Source organism: Ambystoma mexicanum, chromosome 4p, assembly GCF_040938575.1.
Source record: "Ambystoma mexicanum isolate Mex_15411 chromosome 4p, UKY_AmexF1_1, whole genome shotgun sequence".
Taxonomy (NCBI): domain Eukaryota; kingdom Metazoa; phylum Chordata; class Amphibia; order Caudata; family Ambystomatidae; genus Ambystoma; species Ambystoma mexicanum.
The window spans coordinates 808,271,863-808,294,849 of record NC_090927.1 but is presented as its reverse complement, the minus strand read 5'-3'; the positions used below and the strand labels follow the sequence as shown (position 1 = coordinate 808,294,849).

The following is a 22,987-nucleotide window of genomic DNA, read 5'->3' as shown; positions in this document are numbered from 1 at the left end:
AGCAGCATTTTGCAAATGCAATCTTTAGTTTAGCAACCCACACTGTTTGGTGAAAGAAGCAACTGGGATGGGTCCTGGTCCGTTTAATTTGTAACACTCATCTGTTAATGATTCTATCAAGATAATACTTTGAGTAATTTAAAAGGGAATTTGTATTTTGCTCACCTGCCTGGATTTTGTAGGTTACAGTGTTATTAAAACATCTTGAATCATTCATAAACATGCTTTTCATGTTACTTTAGGGTACAGGTAGTATTGTATAAAATGAAAATTGTCTTAAACAAGGGCTTAATTTTCCTCGGTCTTAATCCGCTTTAATATAGAACACGCAGTTGCAGCAGCATGAGCATTTCATACTTTGATTTCTTTTCATCACAGAAGATCATCAATTGTGTTCATTGGCTTGGGGTTCTTGATCTCTTGAAGAGAGCCTCCCAGCAAGCAGTTGTTTGGCTTTTGTGAGAAGAAAAAACTTTTTTGGTGTTCTATATAAAGAGGAGTTTTTAACATTACATGTGTTTGCGTGCATGAAAGGGCATTCTATATAGTGTTCTTAGAGAGCAACAAATAGATATTCATGTGGTCTTAACTTTAACTCCCTTTCTGACCACCCACCGCAAGCAGGCAAGATGGATACAGGTAGAAGCTGAGCTGTATTTATGTTCAGTGGCACAGATTGTACCAGTACCTCACAACAGGACTCCTATATATTCAGGCAAAGTAGCCTAATTTATCAACAGAGCTGTTACGCTCACCTGACTCCCACGGAGGCGCTGGCCAGGATCGTGCTGCTGTGACCTCTTCTAAGGTGTTGTGCGGGGCTCAGAAGATGGACTGGACCGGACTCCCAACTCCTGCTTGTCCGGCTTGCAAAAGTATCCTTCTGTAGGCGAGAATAAGGGATTAACTGTCTGCGGGGAATGCTACCAGCCTCCCCCTTTCCCCTCTCACCCTCCTCGAAACCCTTCTGTGCTTCCCGTGGCGTCTCACCTTAGGGTCTTGAAGGGCGAGCTCTCCTTCCTGCTTCTGATGCAGGGGCGCGTTGGTATCCAGTTACTTCACTGGATTCTTGGTTTTATGAGAACCAAACTTGCTTGGCTTCCAGGTAAGTTCCTTGAAAGGTTCCCCTTTTGTCCTTGCATCAATATGCTAATGTCAATGTCTTTTTCCCCATAGGGGCCGGGGTACGGAATGCCGGGGAAAAGGCACCGACCCGAGATGCGAGGTGCAATCCCTGTAGAAATCAGGTAAGTCTTGATGAGCGTTTTTGGGTAATGTCTTTTCATTTGCTCATTGACGCTAATGTCTTTTTCCCCATAGGGGCCGGGGTCCGGAAACGCCTGGATGAGGCGCGGACCCGAAATGAAAAGGGAATGACCCAACAGGTAAGTCTTAGCATGGAGGTTTAGGTTTCCTCATTCCCTTCTCTCTCTCACCTTTGCTCTTGTCTTTTTCTCCCTAGGCGTGGAAGCGTGGCTGCGAATCCGGGTGATCGCTGCTGAACATGGAGGCGCCCTGTGAAGGTGAGTGGAATGCGGCGGTCGATGCGATGTGCTTTTAAATTAAGTGTCTTCCTTTGCAGGATCGTCGGCGAGCTGACTCCGGAATGCGGATCTTGCAGGTAAAGTCTTTTCCTTCTCCTATTCTCTCTTTCTCTTCCTTTGTAGGTGATCAGGATGCTGGCAGGCGTGGCAGAAGTCCGAATGCAGGAGCAAACACGGTGAGCGTCCAGCTGCTAGATGCAGAACAACGCGAAGCATGTGCTGCTCTTCAGGTGTGGTTTAAATAGCCTGTAAAGTAGTTCCAGGTATGTATCCTTCCACTCATATGTATTCTTCCTCAGACCACACCCGAGTGATAAAGTAGTCCAAAAGATAAAGTAGTCCCATTCAGTCCTCAAGAGGGCCTGGATGTAGCAGCACGGTCTGCTTCAGGTAAGTGCACATTAAAACACTTACACACATGTCTTGCTTTATGAGCCTGGCGCCTAAGGCGCCAGGACTGGGGTCCAGAATGAGCCTGGCGCCAAAGGCGCCAGGACTGCGTCCAAAAGGCCCCAACTTGGGCCTGCTGAGACGTCCTTGGGGAAAATGATGTCTGCCTCTGGGGTTGCTGGGCTGGGCCTGGCTCCTTGGAGGTAGGCATCATGACAGAGCTGTTATACACATGGCATGGCACAATGCCAAATATTCACAGCAGGGCTGATTGCATCATGCCCACATTTCTTAGCAGGACTATGTTTTGGGACAGTACCTGAATTTCTTAAGAGCTGCTGTTAAGAAACCACGAACATGTGTTGCTTTTCTGCAGCGAGCTAAAGTACTGAGCAAGAACAGTGTTTGAACTGTTCCCACCAGCCTCCGACAGTGCGGGAAGATTGCATTGCTGTCATGTACTTTAATCTTTTCTACTCAGTCTTGCGCTTTTCAAAACTTCTGCTTCTCCCATGTCTGATACCCGAGTCCCACTGCCAAAAATCTCCCGACTAATGTAGGATAATCCAAACAGGCTTAGAGCTTTTAACAAGCCATGTATGTCAGGCAAGCCTCACATGGAACTTCCAGTGCCCTAACCATATGTCCCTTTCAGGGTCAACAACCTGTTGGGAAAGGCAGCTCAGTGGGTCAATAACCCTGCTGCAGAAATTATTGTGTAACCTGTTAGTTCAAAACCTGTTGATAGGCGTGTTAATGAGTCTGAATCCAAGATATGCATTTAAGATGCAGGTAACATTCAATAGTAACAGGGTTGACTTTTAGACTTTCAAATGTTTAGCGATTCAAAACACACATTTAAACCGGGGTCCTCTACTTGTAATGGCTCAGAACACACACCTCATAAGGTCTGCTATACCAGTAATGGTGTAGAACACAACAGCTCTTCAGGGCTGCTATACCCGAGATGGCTCAGAACACACACCTCATGCGCACATCCCATGAGGACCACTGTACGTGTAATGGCTCAGAACACACAGCTCATATGTGCCCTTATACTTGTAATAGCATAAGCATCTGCATTCAAGTGCTGCATCTGGTCAGAAACCTCTAAAGCTATAATTCCCACACTAACGGACAAAAGAAGGTTTGCACACATCTAAAAAGCATCCAATGGCAAAGCTGCACTAGATTTTAAGGTAGAAAGGGCATTTTCAGCTTTTTGGATATTTATTGGTGCCATGTTACAAGACAAAACATAATATAGGAGAGGAAGAGCAACTCATAACCTAAGCAATGCAGGAGAACAAAGCTGTGCCAAGAGGGGCATCGGGGGGTTGGGGCAAAGGGACAGAGAACATACTAGACAGTCCAAAACAGGAATTCAGGCAACAGGAAGAGAGAGCAATGAGCTACATGATAGGGCAACAAAGAAAGAGAGAAGGGAAACAGAGTTAATAATACAAACACAAAATAGGAGTGAGGGATAGAAGCAGAGCAGAAGAGACATTTAGAGAAAAATAGTCAAATAAAAACAGATTAACAGCAGGTGGGGAGAGATGGAAATAGAAAAGCAAGACTGGAGAAAGGCAGGCCAATAACATAAGAGACACTGCAAGCAAGAAAAGCAAAAGAAGCAAGAAAAGCCAAAGGAGTAGCAACCACAACAGAGAAAATTAAAAAACTGATATAGCCAGAGCAATGACATGAGAGAGGAAGAGGAGTTATATCAACCGATATGGCGAGATATAGGAGGGAAACAGCAACTTTAGGTGGCATCACAACACTTAAGGGTGAGAGGCAGAGGTCAGAAAGTGAGACACACAGGAAACAGTAGCAAAGGGAAGGAGAGATGGAGCAACAACATGGAGTGGCTGTCAAGCAAGTTGTGCCAGGCAGCAACATTAGGCACGAGAGGCAGTGAAGTGATGCTGGTCTAGCGAGGGACTCAATTTATTAAATCACCCAATATAACTAGCTGGGATCTGTAACTTAACAGAGTTTGTGGCCAAGTATCATGAATATGAAGCTGGGTAGTATGCATCTACAAGGTTCTTGCATGGGGAAAATGTTTTCCATGAGTGCAATACATTTAGAACCACTTTGAAATACAGCTGTTTTGTCACTAATGTTTTCGAACATAGTTTTAATTTTACACACACACAGTTGTCAGACACTTTACTCTGTAGCGAAGGAAGAAACTATTCTTACTCTCTCGAAATTGGATTTACTGTCCAATTCTAAAAATCAGGAGTAAAATATTCTCACTCCAAAAACCTATCTGGAGCACTGCATCTAACAGTATCCATTAGCTGTCGCAACAATAGCGGATGGGGACTGTTTTGACTTAAACAACTTGGTTGTAGCCTTAAGGTAAATTATCAAATTATATCCACAGATGGCGAGTGGGTATTTCCAGGAAATCAAGGAAAATGCACCATTGAAAAGATAATCTTCCACACGCCATAATTTTCAAGACTTACCACAAGTATCCTAAGTGGCTGTTTGAACTGAACACTAGGTGCGAAATATTTTACTGCAAGCCACTGAGATGTGACTTTTGCATGTTCTGACAAGTTAACTATTTCCAGCACCAATGTTCCTCTTACAATAGGTCAAATTAATGAAAAAGAATTAACAGTTGTAATCATATGTTTAATGTACAGGACACCACAGACCTAAAGGAGCCATCCACTTTCCTGTTTGAGGTTGTGTCCATCACGACTACACAGAATTCAAAAAGGAAAATCGTGCGAAGAAGCTCCTACAATTCCCCAATATGTTGATAGGAAATTAAATATATTGGGTAGCGACTAGCCTTGGCTGAAGGCTAAAGTAATTGTAGATTTTCACTTTATTGTAGCCAAATAAGCAATTAGAGCTAGGGGGTCCTCTTTTTTAGGGGGCTGTGTGGCTGAGGACCAGATACAAGCATATACACAGGAGTGCCACGGAACAGCTACCCACCTACACATGCGGTAGGTGTGTCTAGTTGCAACAAGTGCTACCAATCATGTCAAATCAATGGCTCAAGACAGAAACAATAGAGATAAACATTTTTTAATCAATAAGTATAAAAACACTCGGAAAAAAATTCCATATAAAAAAGACAAAAATGCATTTTGTTTAGATATCACAAAACAACATTCTGTGAAAGTCACTATTTTCAATGAATCAAAACAACCACAATTCCCATCTTTTAACAATATTGTGAGGTTAGGAATGGTGTGTGGTGGACATATTGCTATTTCGTATGTCCCTAATATTTTTTATAACTTGTCCTTGGCTTGGAAATAGCAATATGTCCAAAACACACCCCTGCTAACCTCACAATATTGTTAAAAGATGGGAATTGTGGTTGTTTTGATTCACTGAAAATAGTGACTTTCACAGAATGTTGTTTTATGTGATATCTTGTGTAAACAAAATGCATTTTTGTCGTCTTTTTTATACGGAAATTTTTTCCAAGTGTTTTTATACTTATTGATTAAAAAATGTTTCTCTATTGTTTCTGTCTTGATCCATTGACTTGACATGATTGGTAGCCCTTGTTGCAACTAGACACCTACCGCGTGTGTAGGTGGGTAGCTGTTCAGAAGCCAAATACTGATTCATTGTTTTGCATGTATTAATATTTGTAGCTGGAACTGTGTACTTGTTTTGTATGTGTATTGACGGTTCATTTAATTGGTGATTTATATGTATGTATTTAATATTTGTGGAACAAGTAATCTATTGGCCGTTTTTATCTTGAATTATTAACTGTAATGACAGTGATGCTGCTGTACAATAATAAATGATCAATTAATCTGCTGAAATTTAACAGCAAATTGAATCTCTTTTCTCTTTACGTTCTTATCTTTTCTTTATATGGTGTGGTGTCCTGTAATATTGTCTTCAACACCCGGTCTTTAGTTCTGTTCCCTTTCTGTGCATGTTGTAACCAGGATTGACCGGACTGCATTTATACCTGGCATCCCTAAATTTATAAGAATTGGTATCTGTATCCAGCTTCCAGTCGCTGGAATCGGGAGGTGCCGGGAGTGCGAATCCGTCACTTGGTTGGCGAGTCAAGGCAAATACTCTGCGGTCACACTGAGGCCCTTGTCTAGGCACAGATGCCATGTAGGCACAGATGCCAACATTCTCTGGCTAAGTCTGCTAGGACTATGTCGCCCCTCAAAGCTGAATGATGTAGTGCACTGCCTTAGACATTGTCCATTTGAACAAGAATGCAGCACTGCGCTCTGCCCATAGTCAAGCTCCTGATCACAAAGGACCCTGCTACGAGCTTCAGACAGTTTATGTGTAAACCTCTCTCCGAGGCTGACCAGCGACCACTGCGTCTGGTGTGCGACTCCATCACCAGGTCCAGAAGAGAACCGAAGATGGCTCTCCCATTCCAGGCTTCCATGTGCTAGCTCCAGAAAGACAGCTATGTCCTCGTTTCCTACGACAGAGGGACTTTGTGCTTGTAAAACAGCCCCTCCCTGAGGTGCTTTATGTTCAGGCGCTGCAGGGGCCCTGGGGAGATTACCTGAATGGATGTGGCTAGCCCGCTCACTATCCTTGCTGGCTCTCAAAGATATTTTATCCTTGCTCAAGATTGTCTCGATGTATTTCTGGATATTGTTGACCTTCTGTAGTGGCAAGGCCAGGGATCCCTGCACCGAGACTAGGACGAACCCTAGAAACTACATCTTCTGCAGGGGAGTGATCTGGGATTTCTCCCAGATCTTCAAGCAAGGTTGTTGCTTCAGGTACCTGCTCTTGCAGAAGATAATCATTCTGTGCCATCTGGCAGTTATCGTCTAGATATATGGTCAGCAGGATTACTTTTCGCGCAGCTTCGCAACAACACTGAACCACCAGGGTGACGAGGACAGGCTGAACGGGAGACAGGTGAATTCTCATGGCTGCCCTTTCCAGATAAACTGTAGAAGCACCAGTGAGGCTTATGGATGGGTAGAGCCAACTAAATGTCTTGCAGATGTATGCGAGCCAGCCAGTCACCTCCTTAGGGAATGTCTCCATCATTAAGTGTCGTTAAGCGAGGTAAGCATTGAGGAACCCAAGATTGACAACTGGCCTTTCAACTTTCTCTTTACCAGAAAGAGATTGCTCACGAACCCTGCCAATCCGTGTTCGGCTGGCCTGATCGCTCTTTTCTCTAAAGCTTTGTTATCTCTTTTTCCACAAGTCCCCAATCTAGTTCTGGAAGACAAACTGGCCTTGGCAGCTGATCTTACCGAGGCTAACAAGAAAACTCTAGGCTGAAGTCTTGAATTGTTACCCTGCTCAGCAAAGAAGTGCGAAACAAACAAGATCGCTTCTCCCAGGCAAAGTGGCCGAGACTGCAGACTTGAATTCAAAAATGTTAACCTTTACGGCCAAATACACAAGAGAAATGCGGAAAGGCATCGACAGGTCGCGGCGCACCTGCCAGGACAAACTCCTAAGAATTTGGAAATGGTAGAGGAAGCCAAGGACACGAAACGACAGACCTGCAAGAGTTGGTGGGATGGGCGCAGCGAGCCGCCTGTCTAGTGGCAAACGCTAAACTGACTATAGCAGTGGACAGGCGAAGGTCCACCCTAGTAAAGATTGACCCAAAACTGGGTAAATTGGGTTGGCCAGAGATCACAGCAGCGGCGAAAAGGGTCCCTCTTCGGGGACGCTTTTGTGAAGTTCGTACACACCTTTGTGGGCCTCCCTGTAGAAGTTTTTGCCCCAAGGGTTTTTGGCCAGGCTGGCAGAGGTCGAGGCTCCTTGACCAGCCGAGGAGGTGGTCAAGAGCCTTACCACAGGTGAGGGCGGAAACACACACAGTTATTGCAAGCACAAGCATGCAACTCCCAGCGATTGATGGCAGGCTTGCCACATGCCAGGACAAATGGCAGGAAATCACAGGGGACGCTCGTTTCCCAGCGATTGGGGTTCACAAGCTGAATGTATCAGCAACATGTATAACATGCACTCTATGCAGGCTGTCTCACTGTACTCAGGCTACCCTGGGGCCTGGGCCCGTTATGCTGCAGTCAGTTACTGCTGTGTGGGAGGCTAGCAAGGCGCCTTGTAGGCTCCAGCAAGTGGAGCATGAGAATGTGTCTGTGTGGCAGACCAAACGTTTGGGGCGCTGCAACGGTCTCAGAGCGCTCCGCTCTGAGAGAGAGAAAGGCTGCGCTGTGCTCACAGTGCAGACAACAGCAAGCCGCGGAGCATAAAAGGCATTTCAGCGCAATGCACAGATCACACTGGAGAATAGAGCAGTGTCCGGAACTGGGCAGAGCTGGCAGGCCACCGCTCTACTCCCAATGATGTCTGTGTGGGCACCACAGCGATGTGCTGCTGTTCCCGTCTGATTCTGAAGAGTTGTGCCCTACATGCTTCTTGATCTGCGCGCTGGTGAATTCGATACAGCAATAAATGTATTCACAAAAAGTAATAAGGCAATAACACAAAAGTAATACAAGTAATAATCGGGGTACTTAGCTGCTCGAGCAGCAAAGATAGAGGAAGTGTTCAGGCGATCCCAAGCTGTGTGGACTATATCACGTGGGTCTGGTGCAGGAGCAGTCAAGTTCAACAACAGTAATAATGGTCAAATACAGTGAAAGTAGCTCGATTTAAAACCAATAGCAGAAACAATCCTTACACTGCACATGGATTATTGTTGTGGCAGGATCTAAACTCCAAAGGAGTGTTATGCCTGAACACAGCTTAAATACAAGAGTATACAAACCAAGTACAATTTCTCCAACTGTAATGTATTCGTCAACACCCTGCTCACTTAGTAATTTACGGTTTCACGTGTTGATCAGTGCGAGACACGCAGACTTCACTCTGAAGAGTACGGTTCTCCAACAATGGATCTTGTCCAAATTCATATTATGAATATGTTGCACCACTACAGAGGACCTTGCCAGTGGAGACTATTCACAAGGATTACTATCGTCATAGGGGAAGCAATCCATTAAAAAAAAATTAAAAAATATGAAAATACCTGAAAGATATAAAATGCTAAATATAAATTCACATATGGTCACTGCAATATCCCAAAATATGCAAAATAAAACCGGTTGTTAATGGACATGGTACACAAGCACGCAATATAGAAGTTGGGAACTTGACAGCGGCAGGTCAGGTGACCAACAGCAGCGTGGGGAGTCCAACGAATGACAACAATGTAGTAAAGGCCAGTGGAAACCCTAGTGAGCGCTCTCTGGGAAGTGTCATTCCAGCTCCTACACTTGGCTCTTTGCAGATAAGCTGCCAACGTGTTAAATTGCAGGACGCGAGGAAACAGCTATTGTGGAGGTCTATGTTTTTTTTTAAAAAAAAGCAAGAACCATCAAAAGATCTCGACAGCACCTCGTATATATCACGCATAAAACGACAAGAGAAAGTTTCGAACGCTTTTAAAGGAAGCAAACCTAGAATGCCTGTCAACTCGACAATTCCCCTGTGCACAGAAACAACATGAAATGGAACAAAAGATTGGGTCATTGCTCACGACCACCAAAGAGCAATCAAGGTAAGGCACCATACTATTCGTGCGTTTATCTGGCTGGAAAGACGTGAAGCATTATCGGGGGAGTGGCAACAAATAGAAGTCAAACACACGTACTTAGGAACCTGCACTCCCACGAAACGAAGTGCTTTGTTTATCGCCCCTCGTCCCACACCAATCATGCATGCTCGGCAATCAGAGCTGGACGCATGGCGCAGCACCATCATTGTCAACAGTACCGAGACGTGAGAGAGGTGACCCGCAGTTCACCGACAGGTGCGTTGGTGACACATGGTGGGAAAACAAACTCGCTGTGAAACCATGTGCGTGAGCAAGGGTGTTTCTGTAAAGGCGAACTCTAGCAAGGGCGATTAAGAGCTCTCTGCCCCACTTGCTAGCCCAAGACTGGACTGGCCCGAGGGTCACGTCTCAGGAGGTAGCAATCTTGGGCAACATAGAACAAGCAATGCCTGGACCCACCAAATGGCAGAACAACAAACGACTCTGCATTAACAGCTTCCCACGATCACTCACTGTGCAGCCAACAGCAGCTGCTGATCGACAGTCGCCATTGAGACTGCTCTGACCGCCCTGGGTCACAGACAAAAAAAGGACATATTCAGCGAGCTCACCTGACAGAAGCGCTGGCAATACTCGCTGGCTGCCTGCTCCGCTGGTTCATCGCTCTGCCGCAACGCCTCCTCCAGCTCTTGCAGCCGCTCCCCCAGGCCCGGCGGCCGACCGGGGCGGCCGCAGCCGCTCTCTTTCTCGGCCTCCTCGTCCGCCATCTTCACACCCCGCTCCGTCGCGTACGCTCTCTTCAGCGGGTCACGTGCGAGCACAATGCCACGTCCGGGAAAGGGGGGCGAAGCGGGTACCGGGGACTGGGTGGTTGGAGAACGAGTCACGTGACTCACAGTAGCGGAGAGCAACATGGAACATAACTTGGCGCGTAAGGTACATACGGCGGTTTAGAACGGCCGGCCAGACACTGGCCCAAGCCACGCCCCCAACATAGAACACTGATGCGTCACGTGACCCGCAAAGCGGCTGTCTTCTGTGTGCGCTTATTCTATACCTAAAGCTTGGCTTGCTGTCTTTGCCATTCCCGGAGTCCTGTCTAACGAGTTTTCAGCTTAACCTTGCCCAGGAAATAGTACCAAGTGTAATGAAGTGGCATTGCATTGGGAAGAGCTACAACTAACCACATTTCCACATTGAGAGACAATCTCGTGTTCACTTAACACGTTTTTCCGATTCCATGCTCCCGAAACATAATAAAATAGGAACAGGTGTTACGAGTTTTCCATTTTGTTATTTCCACGCAACGAATCGTTTATTCATAATAATTTGCCTCACTACTAAAACTTTCTTTCTCTGTTGTTCAGGAACACATTTTTTCAGAAGGTTACTCTTCCAGTTTCTCGCCCAAAATAGTTAATGCATGTTGCTCTCCTGTGTCGCTCGACAAAAAAACCCTCCTCAATATCAATAAATCATAGCAATGCAAATGAAGCTGGTTTCATACCAATGTACTTTACAGAAGAAATCTAGTGTGAAAACACAGCTGTTGCTGCCCAAGTAAATGGTTCTTCTGTCACCTGCTCTTAAGGAACGCCTTGCCTATATGCATTTTCAAACTGTCCATACTGGCACACTGCAGTGTGAACAGCCTGCCGGGGTCTGAGGGCCCACTGACCACGGGCCCTGTGTTGAAGGAGTTCTCATAGCTCTCAACTCACACGCTTTTGGCGGGTGTCACCCGCCTTGTAAAAGGCTGACTCACCCGCCAAGCCTCCAGCACTCCCATTCATTTCAATGGGCGTCTCACCCGCCAAAAACAAAATCGGGTGATTTCACCCGCCTTTGCAACACAAATGGTTGAGAGCTTTGAGTTTTCTCCGCAGCACCTCACCTGTATTTCGCAAGGGGCAATACCATACTAACCATATTAATTATTTTCTGATAGGTTATCATTCCAAGATGGACAGTCTGGTACACACCTATTGCATCCTTTCAAAATACCTCTTTGAGAGTGGGAAAGGGGACAAATAGCACCAATGAGTGTTCCTGTCGACTTTGCATCAAATCACAGAGCTTTTCAGAAATACAACTGTGATCAGAGATCTCTATATTTGATAAAGAAGTCTGTGATAAAAGGTCTGCATGTGTGAATCTCTAAATACATAAAAGACACATGGCTTGGTGCTCATGTACTGTTCACAACACTCACCCTAACATTCACATATGTGTAACCTTGAACCATACATACTCATGCGAACAGCTTTTGTTTTTGGATGCAAGTATAAAATGACTGCAACATCAGGCACTCAAATGGGTTACAACGGCTCTTTTGCTTCTTCTTTCTGGAGATTTTTAGATGACAAGGGGCTGAATCTCTGTGTGAGCATACCCAGCCCCCAATACAGAAACATCTTTAGGGAATTATATCTATAGACAGGAAAGAATACCCTAAAAGAGACCCCCAATAAACAATGCACAGAAAGGAATGTATCTCTTACAAACTTTAGCTTGACCTGTAATAAGCTGACGAAGCATTTTAAACAAATGGTTAAGGGTCCACGGTTCCCCCGCCACTACCTCCTCACCATTACGCAGGCCTCAGGGGTTATTTCTCCAACAAAAGAGCAGGCCCAAGAGTATCTAACATAGCTGACATTAGCATCTCTTATTAGTGCTGGCCTGTAACTAATGAAAATCATGGCGTGGTAGTGCAGAAAGGGCGTTTGGCCTAGTGGATGTACAACTTGAGGCAACTTCTTTGATTGCTTTATGTGTTTAAATGTGGGCACAGTATGTCATATTCGTCACAGCCACATACACAAAAGGTTCCAGTGTGATATCATATGGACATGGGACACATCAGACAAAAACAGGCAAATGTGCTGTTACATAGAGGAGCACCACTTAGACGCCATTAACCAACAGGGTGGTGGCTTGTGCAGCTCACAAATCATTGCTGCACACATATCACTGCATTGATTTGCCATGGGCTACTGTTTGCATGGTGACACACAATGATTCCTGCTTTGCTGATCAAGGTGCAAAGTCACATTGAGGTGCCATCTGGTGTGCGCTAGGCATCAGTTGGCTTGTTAAGAAAATGAAAAAACCTTTGATGCTGAGCAGATGCATTTAGTTCATGTCCCAAAGCAGCCACTAGAATACTTAAGCAAGAAAATGACAGTTAACCTTCCCAGGCATGCACCATATGTAACTAAAAATATACCCTAAAAAATGTGTAGATTTGGTCAGCTAACTGATGCTTTGTGCTGGCCTGCAGAATAAAAATGCCCTATGTTCATTTCTTAATAGAGAAATATTAAGCACATACTGTGTAAAAACCATGGCTTGTTAAATGAGCCATCACTTAGAAATTGCCCCCACTTGAAAGGCTATCAACACAAAGAGTTAGGGGATTAGGGTATGTGTCTCCAGAGCATCTCTGTAACGCTCACCTGATTTCCGTAGAGGCGCCGGTCTTGACTGGGCGTATACCGTATCTTCAAAGGTGATGTGTAACACACGGCTGGCTCTTTGGGCTGGACCTCTGTGCACTGTATGTCTGACTCGAAGGGTAAGATGTCTGCAGATAGAAAATATGGGATTAAGGAACTGGGTTATTGAATGTCTCTCTCTTCTTCCCTTTCTCTTCTCCTGTAGAACCCCAAAGGTTAACGCTCTCACCTTAGGTAAGTGAACGCCGTGCTCTCCATCTGCCTCGGGGCAGGGTGCTGTAACCAGTTTCTTCACTGGATAAGGGGAGCAGGCCTCTTGACTTCAGAGGACTGCTGTCCGTCGTTTACTGCACGAACTGTAAGTTTCGAGTAATTCTAATGTCTTTAAAGTCTTTAGTAATGATGTTTCTTGTTTTGCAGGGTTCCGGCGATGGCGGATGACGGGCTGAAGTGAGTTGAAGATGGAGCCCGTGTGATGAATAGAAGCGCCTGGAAGCACGTAAGTAAGCGCTTGTTGCCTGCTTCACGATGCGCTCTAACTGTCTTTTTATTTTGCAGGTACAAGTTCGGAGCGGCTGCAGGGTGCCGGAATACCCACTGGGTTAGATGTGGAAAGGAGTAATGGCACGTGAGTATTAAAGTTCCCCAATGTCTTTAAACGCACCTTGTTTTGTCTTTCAGATGCCGGAATGCAGCGCGAGGCGTTGGTGACAGCCGATGGACCAGGTAAGTGAAGAGCTGTCACTGAAGACCGTAATGCTAACCTGTTCTTTCTTGTCTTTATAGGTGTTGCTGAAGACTGGATTCAGGATGGTAAGCCTTTTTCCTTAGGCCCAGGATCAGATGCAGAAGACACGATGAGCGTTCTGCTGCAGAGGATGCAGAATAACGCAAAGCAAGATTCATCCATCGGGTGTGGTTTAAATAGCCTCCTGTAGTGCTTAGGTGTCTCCTTCCACAGCCACGCCTCGGTAAGAAAAGAGTTCCTGCTTTCCAGAAGAGTTCCAGTGTTCTGAATCTAGGGAGTGGCTCCTGCCCCACCCAACAGGAAAAGTAGTTCCAAACAGAAGAGGATCAGAGGCTCAACTGGCAGGCAAGTAAGCAGCATGGTCTGCTGCAGGTAAGTCCACCCAAGCATTATGAGCCCGGCGCTTCCAGCGCTGGGACTGGGCATATTTATGAGCCTGGTGCCACTGGCGCCAGGACTGGGTCCAAAAGGTCCCAATTGGGACTGGTTGGCACTCGGAACCTGGGTTATGGATCTGCTTCCAAGGGAGTAGGGAAAACCCTGACCTTTTGGAAGCAGAGATCATGACAGTACCCCCCCTCAAGGCCCCTCCCAAACCGGGCTTCTCCGGGGTTTTGGCTTGTCAGGAAATGTTCGGTGAAATCTTTTGATTAGGCGAGGAGCGTGGACATATTCAGCAGGTTCCCAGGATCTCTCTTGGGGGCCGTAGCCTTTCCAGTCAATTAGGTAAAATAGTTTAGATTTGGAGATCTTGGAGTCCAGAATGCTTTTGACTTCAAACTCGAGTTCTCCATCAACTAGGATAGGTTTTGGAGATTTAGTTAGTCGGGTTTGAGGTTGCACGGGTTTTAATAGAGAGACGTGGAAGACCGGATGTATCTTCATGTGCGGGGGCAAGTCCAACTTGACCGCTAATGGGTTTACTATGGTAGTGATGGAATAGGGACCAAGGTATCTTGGGTTGAATGTGCGTGGCCCTTTTAGAGGTAGATATTTGGTGGATAACCAGACTTGATCCCCTACTTGATATTGAGGGGCTTCCTTCCGATGTTGATCTGCTCCTTTCTTGTATTGTTCTTTAGCCCTTTGAAGGTGAGAAACAGCTTCCTTAAAGGCTTGGGTGATTGTAGAATGCAGGTAGTCTACTGCTGGTGTTTCAAGATCTTGGAGGGGATCCAACTCCAAGGTTCGAGGGTGAGTGCCGTACAAAAGAAAAAACGGGGTTTTCCCAGTTCCCGAATGGACAGAGTTATTGTAGGCATATTCGGCTATCCAAAGGATGTCTTTCCAAGTTTTTTCAGTTTGTTGCAGCATGCAGCGTAAATACTGTTCCAGAGTTTGATTGGTCCTCTCTTGGTTTGTCCGTCGGTCTGAGGGTGGTGACTGGTCGATAGTCTCACATCAATTTGAGCCGACCGACAGCAACTTCGCCAAAAATGAGAAATAAATTGACTACCTCGATCCGAAATTAGAACCGAAGGAAAACCGTGCAGTCGGACGATGTTTTCGAGAAATTCTCGGGCCAGAGTTGCTGCTGTTGGCAAGCCTTTGAGCGGAATGAAATGCGCCATCTTGGAGAATAAGTCCACGATTACTAGAATCGTATTGTATCCGGAGCATGGAGGTAGATCGGTGATGAAGTCCATAGAAAGCCTATGCCAAGGGCGAGGTGGGATGTCAATAGGGCGTAAGAGGCCTGCTGGTATTTCCTTTTGACTCTTGTTTTGGGCGCATACTCCACAGGACATTATAAAGTCTCTGATATCTTTTTTCCAAGACGACCACCAGAAGTAGCGCTTGATCTTTTCTGAGGTCTTGGCCATACCGGGATGTCCTTCCATTAAAGAATCGTGATAACAAGAGATTACTTTTTTCTGTAAATCTGTGCTGGGTAGGTATAATCGTTCTTGGAAATACAATAAGTTGTCCTTTACTGCAAAGTCCTTTCCCTGCAGATGCCAATTCTGTATGTCTGCTGGAGTTACAAGTTGCCTGGCTTTATCCTTAACTTCCTCTATGGATTCTGTGGCGATTACACCCAGAATTCTTTGTTCGGGAATGATTGGTAGAGGTTTAGGGTTGATCAAGTGTTCTTCCACTCCCATCCGAGAAAGGGCATCAGCTTTACCGTTCTTTGTACCAGGTCGATAGGTAATTATGAAGTCAAACTCGGCAAAGAATAATGCCCAACGGAGTTGTCTAGAGGATTGGGCTTTTGCGGTTTTCAAATATTGCAGGTTTCGGTGATCCGTAATCACAGTAACGGTGTGTCGGGCCCCCAGCAGATAATGCCGCCAAGCCTTAAAGGCAGACTTGATAGCCAGAAGTTCCTTGTCAGTAATCGTGTAATTGATTTCAGGAGGCGAGAATTTGCGGGACCAAAATGCCACGGGATGCAACTGATTGGTTACCGGGTCCTTTTGTGATAGAACTGCCCCCATGGCAAGGCTTGAAGCATCAGTTTCCACGATGTAGGGGAGTTCGGGGCGAGGGTGTTTTAAGATTGGTGCAGAGATAAATTTAGTCTTCAAATCCTGGAAAGCTTGTTCCGCCTCGGTAGACCATTCAAAACGTTTGTTTTTCTTTAACAAGGCAGTGATGGGCTGGACTATTCGAGAGAATTCGGGGATAAACCTGCGGTAAAAGTTAGCGAAGCCTAACATGCTTTGCACACCTTTTACAGAGGATGGTGATGGCCATTTGAGAACTGCATCGACCTTCTTTGAATCCATACGCACTCCGCCAGGTGATAATATGAATCCCAAGAATTCAACTTCAGTCACGTTGAAAACACATTTTTCCAACTTAGCGAAAAGTTTGTGTTGACGCAATCTTTCGAGGACCATTTTCACGTGTTTCCGATGTTCAGATTCCGATGAAGAATAAACGAGGATGTCGTCAATGTAAACAACAACGCACACATCTATGAGCTCTCTGAGGACATCGTTCATAAAATATTGAAAGGCGGCCGGGGCATTGCAAAGTCCGAAGGGCATGACCTGATATTCAAATAGCCCATACTTGGTGCGGAAGGCCGTCTTCCATTCATCGCCCTCTTTTACTCGTACCAAGTGATAAGCTCCTATAAGATCCAGCTTTGTATATATGCATGCTTTTCTGACTTGGTCCAGGAGTTCAGGGATCAAAGGTAACGGATATCTATTCTTAACGGTGATCTGGTTCAGGGAGCGATAATCTATACAAGTTCTAAGGTCTCCTTCCTTTTTTGGAACGAAGAACAAAGCTGAAGAAGCAGGGGACTTGGAAGGACGAATAAACCCATTTGCCAGGTATTGATCCAGGTATTGTCGAAGGGGAAGGTTCTCAGGCTCGGTGAGGGCATAAATTCTACTACAAGGAGGAGTAGATCCAGGTATCAGGTCTATCTGGCAGTCATAAGACCTATGAGGAGGTAGAGAGTTAGCCTGATCCTTCCGGAAAACATCTTGGTATTCTAGGTATTCGGGAGGTAACTGGGGAGTCTCTGAAGAAATTGCTGCCAGTGCAACACCAGGTGGAGGGTGACAAGTAGAGACACATTCTGGAAACTGGACCGTTCTTGCTCGCCAATCGATCAGAGGATTGTGTTTCTCTAACCAAGGTATTCCTAGAATAATCTGAAACTGAGGGGCCTTGATCACATCGAACACGATCTTCTCATGGTGTCCATCTTGACTTACTAGCGTCACCTCTTGAGTGGTATGCGTTACTGGCCCAGAGGCTATCTCCGTACCATCCACCGTAGTAATGACGTCCTTTACAGCCTTGGGACAAAGAGTTAGATTCATCCTCAAAACCATTTCATGATCCACATAATTGCCGATGGCACCGCTGTCGACGTAAGCTTCAATTGCATGTAATCGATCCGGATTATCAAGGCTAATGAGGACCATAGGTATCACGAAATGCGAGGTCACGGAACTGGTTTTCACGCTCGGCAAGAGGACCTCTATTCTTGTCGGGCGAGGTCGTTTCCCTGCTCAGAGTTTGTAACTTTGGTAACTGCAGCTCCTACTGCCTTCTTGGCAGGTTTCACCGGACAGTCTCAAAGAAAGTGCCCTGAGTTTCCGCAATAGAGGCATAATTGCAACTGTTTTCTCCTTTCCCGCTCCTTTTGTGTTAGAGGACCTTTCAGACCCCCTATTTGCATGGGTTCCCCGGAGTCTACTCCTTTGGAAGGAGTTGGCGGTTTGGAAAATACTCGAGCATCAAACTTGGAACGATCGGTCTTCCTGTTCTGCAGTCTGTGATCTATTTGAACGACTAAGTCTATATAGTCCGAACAATCTTGTGGGGGATTCACTACTTGGGCTAACACATATTTGAGCTCTCCACGTAGACCTCTATAAAACAGCATAATCCTTTTGTCCTCAGGCCATTGAGTTTCCACTATCAGTCTGTTGAAAGACGCAATATAAGCCAAAAGGTCTTGATTACCTTGTCGCAACGAAAGAAGCTCATTGTCCAAGGCCTGCCCCTGTGAATGTCTTGCAAACAGTTTTTCCATACTGAGCTGAAAAGCTTGAAAATCATGGAGGACCGGATCATCTTGATTTACTAGAGGGATCGACCAGTCTGCCGCATTGCCACTAAGGTACGAAAGCACGAAAGCTACTTTAGCTTGATCAGTTGGAAAGGCTGCTGGCCGGCATAAGAAATGCAACCGGCACTGATTGATAAATACTGCAAACCTCTTTGGGTCACCAGAAAATCGTTCGGGCGGAGCCAGAGGTACATTCCCAGGTAGGTTGATCTGCACTGGATTCATAGAGGATGTAGAAGGAAGATTTCCCCCAGATGCGGGTAACGGGGTCTGTCCGGCTTGTGACTGTAGCAATTGTCTAGCGAGATCATCTGTTCGCTCCTTGGAAATAATCAGTTCCCTTCTTAGAGCGTTCGTTTCCTGACGGGCTGCATGCACTTCTGCCCTTAGTTCCCCAAGTAACTGGGCTAGCTGGTCGGTATCCGAGGTTTCCATAGCGCCTGGACGGGAGTTTTGTGGTAGGCTTTGCGTTCTGTAACGCTCACCTGATTCCCGTAGAGGCGCCGGTCTTGACTGGGCGTATACCGTATCTTCAAAGGTGATGTGTAACACACGGCTGGCTCTTTGGGCTGGACCTCTGTGCACTGTATGTCTGACTCGAAGGGTAAGATGTCTGCAGATAGAAAATATGGGATTAAGGAACTGGGTTATTGAATGTCTCTCTCTTCTTCCCTTTCTCTTCTCCTGTAGAACCCCAAAGGTTAACGCTTTCACCTTAGGTAAGTGAACGCCGTGCTCTCCATCTGCCTCGGGGCAGGGTGCTGTAACCAGTTTCTTCACTGGATAAGGGGAGCAGGCCTCTTGACTTCAGAGGACTGCTGTCCGTCGTTTACTGCACGAACGGTAAGTTTCGAGTAATTCTAATGTCTTTAAAGTCTTTAGTAATGATGTTTCTTGTTTTGCAGGGTTCCGGCGATGGCGGATGACGGGCTGAAGTGAGTTGAAGATGGAGCCCGTGTGATGAATAGAAGCGCCTGGAAGCACGTAAGTAAGCGCTTGTTGCCTGCTTCACGATGCGCTCTAACTGTCTTTTTATTTTGCAGGCACAAGTTCGGAGCGGCTGCAGGGTGCCGGAATACCCACTGGGTTAGATGTGGAAAGGAGTAATGGCACGTGAGTATTAAAGTTCCCCAATGTCTTTAAACGCACCTTGTTTTGTCTTTCAGATGCGGGATGCAGCGCCGAAGGCCTCCGGAGCGTGCGAAAAGTTGGTAAGCTTTTGTCTTTCAGATGCCGGAATGCAGTGTGAAGACCTCCGGAGCGCACGAAGAGTAGGTAAGCCTTTGTCTTTCAGATGCCGGAATGCAGCGCGAGGCGTTGGTGACAGCCGATGGACCAGGTAAGTGAAGAGCTGTCACTGAAGACCGTAATGCTAACCTGTTCTTTCTTGTCTTTATAGGTGTTGCTGAAGACTGGATTCAGGATGGTAAGCCTTTTTCCTTAGGCCCAGGATCAGATGCAGAAGACACGATGAGCGTTCTGCTGCAGAGGATGCAGAATAACGCAAAGCAAGATTCATCCATCGGGTGTGGTTTAAATAGCCTCCTGTAGTGCTTAGGTGTCTCCTTCCACAGCCACGCCTAGGTAAGAAAAGAGTTCCTGCTTTCCAGAAGAGTTCCAGTGTTCTGAATCTAGGGAGTGGCTCCTGCCCCACCCAACAGGAAAAGTAGTTCCAAACAGAAGAGGATCAGAGGCTCAACTGGCAGGCAAGTAAGCAGCATGGTCTGCTGCAGGTAAGTCCACCCATGCATTATGAGCCCGGCGCTTCCAGCGCTGGGACTGGGAATATTTATGAGCCTGGTGCCACTGGCGCCAGGACTGGGTCCAAAAGGTCCCAATTGGGACTGGTTGGCACTCGGAACCTGGGTTATGGATCTGCTTCCAAGGGAGTTGGGAAAACCCTGACCTTTTGGAAGCAGAGATCATGACAATCTCAGAGGCTGTGTTCGGAATATGCATGCCTTTGTTTATAACAAAGGAATGCTTAACTTTTTCTCTGGTGAGCTCAGAGCCAGCTGTCAGCGTGGGTCGCTTCCTGCGCCTTCCCCCAAGCTATGTAGTTCTGTTCCCCAGGCAGTCGCCCATTTCACCCACCCCAAGCAACAAGTCTGCATGTTGGTTATTGTTGTGTCTTGTAAGTATGACTCCAACACCAAACTGATGATTATTTATTTTTTGTACCCACAAACAATTACTCTACGTAAGGGCTAGTTATATTCACTGTCCATAGTCAGTATTGCAATGTCTCTTAAAGTCTGCAGCTGCAACATGAGCTGTGGGTGGAGGCCTAATGTGCTTCTCAACAGGATGAGCACCGCGGTTCGACCGCTCCCTTCAGTTACTCGCAACGTCTCCTGCGCGATGAACTAAGTCTCCGTGTGCCGAGCGAAGTCTCGCAAGATGACGGTCGGGGCCAGCTCTTGCGAGACTATCTCTCCACATACCTCTTTTACTTGAGCAGCATGGTCCTACTCCATTACAAAGCATTGGTACCTCGTATGTCTCCTTCTCTTGCGCGGTCCCTGGCCACACTCACTCGCTGCAATGGGTGATGGTTCTTCGTCTTTTCCCTTGCTGCCTCTTGTGCATGGGCACCCTGTTCACCATGCAATTCATTCTCTCTACTCATCTCATCTTCTATTTCTCTTGACTTGCCGGTCATTCTCTGCTCATTCTAATCTATGGTGCCTTCATTTCCCCTATCAGGACTTCTTTCTTCTGATACTTGTGTGTGGTGTGAAGACACTTTTTCCGCTGTAAGCACCTTTTCAAACACAGCCACTCTCTGTAGGTTCCAACGCTTCCCATCTTGTGTGCACGCATGATTTGTTTGTTTTTTCACCACTTTCATGGGTTGACTGTACTGGGACCATGTCAGGCGGTCCTTGTGGGGTTTACGGATCTTCACCATGTCACCTTCTTCTACCTCTGTTCTTTGCACTACCCTGCTGTTGACACTCCACTTTTTCATTTGGCTCTTGCTCTACTTGATTCTCCACACTTCTTCCCTGTTGATTGAGTCATCCTCCCTCACTTTAGATAGCAATTGAGGAGCTAGTGTGGATGCAGCTCTCCTGCCACTCAACATATGAACTGGTGACACCATTGTGGTCCCATTTGGCGTCAGTCTGTGAGCAGCCACTGCTTCTTTCTTTTTTTATAGTGCTTTATTAGATGACTAGCATCTTTTTCACACTTACATAAAATCACATACCAATTTTATAAACTCATATACAGTACAATCATGTTAATATGCATATTAATACACAAGCAGAACACATTTCCCCTATACAAAAGTCTTAAAATCACTGAGAACTTCCATCCTCTGTTTTGGCAATCCTTTTAACAATGACCTCCCGTACATAAAATGCTGCATGGTTTAGTACCGATGACTTAGCGGCAAATAGCTCACTCCAGAACAGATCCGAATTAGGGTTGCAATGTTTTCCGCACGCTTGGTTATTTACTGCCTCTAATTCTTCACATTGGGTTAAAAGATGTCTAGTCGTCTCAATATGTTTCCCACATATTCTGCATGTCCTTTGTTCTCAAAGGATACCCTTCCATGCACTCATGTTTTCCAGCACCTTAATTGTTTGTAATCTGAGTGAGAGAATGAACCTAGTCATTCTCGGATATCGCTTCCTTGTTAGATAGAGATAGAAACTGCTTCTTTCACTGTCGTATTACTGTTGCTGTGGTGAGGTCAGGCACAAATTCCGTCTCCACCCATTTCGGCAGATAATCCACCATCACAATGCTGTATATGTGCTCCAACATCATGGCTTCTAACAAGCCTATAAAGTCCGACCCTTACTTCTGCCATACCCCTTGTGGGATCTCTGTGGGAACCAGAGGCGCTTACCTTACTTTCAACCTTGTATCACTGTTGAGGCCCTCATGGCATCTGTCCATCATCGTCCTGATGTCCTGGTCCATGCAGGGCCACCAATACGACTCCCTTACACTGAGCCTCTGTTAGGAAATATTCTCTTTACTGCACCTTTCCTTCCATCTTTATGGAACTCCCAAACTTTTTGCTTTTTTTTCCAATCTGACCTGTACTTTTTGTAGTGCAGTGAAGCCTTAAACTTCACTGTACTGGCCTTTGCTCGCATGTTATGGGGAAACTGATATGTCCTTGCGGCTATCAGAACTGGGAAACAGTGTTTCCCTTAGTCTTGTGAATGTGTTGTTACTTGTGGTTACTTTTGTATCACATATGGTAACTTTTATCATTGCACACAGCAGCTTACACTGCAGTGCACTGGGGTTCATTTTTGTTTTGCCCTAGACTAACACTCAAAGGATTTTTTGGCTACTCTAGAGGGGGTTAAAAGATGGGCTGGTGGCAGCAGTGCCTTTTCCCCACCTTTTGGGGAATTTGTTTTAGCTTAACCGCGTTTACCGCGTTTGGCCTCTTACTGTGGCTACTGGTCAAACATGGCCGTGCCACGAGGTTTTTCGTCCATTCTGTTTGCATCTTGTTGTTTAGCCTTCTTCCTGGCCTCAGAGGCAATAAAGATCCTTATAAGGACTTCCAGTGCCAAGGAAAGCAGCAGCTTTTGGTGGGCTACTGGAGGGCTTTGTGTGTTGGGCTAGTTCTGCCATTGGCTAGTGGGAGTTTCAACTACTACCTGGCTTTTAGGATAAGAAGAGGGCCCTTGCATGCATTTCTCAGAGATCCTGGAAGAACCTGAAGGAGCCAAGAATCCGTCCAGCTGAGAAGACCCGCAAAGAAACCTGTAACCTGTCTGAAGGAGGCCTGGCAAC

General features: G+C 46.0%; 1 protein-coding gene across 1 annotated transcript in view; it reads right to left on the bottom strand.

Annotated features, from left to right (window-relative positions):
* The window catches only part of ZNF292 (zinc finger protein 292), a 1,156,963-nt gene extending 1,146,519 nt beyond the window's left edge, over nucleotides 1–10,444 (bottom strand). The window contains exon 1 of the mRNA XM_069606362.1: nucleotides 10,077–10,444. Within this exon, the coding sequence (XP_069462463.1) occupies nucleotides 10,077–10,379 (303 nt within the window). The 5' untranslated portion in view covers nucleotides 10,380–10,444. The remainder of the gene's footprint in view (nucleotides 1–10,076) is intronic.
* Nucleotides 10,445–22,987: the final 12,543 nt, after the last annotated feature.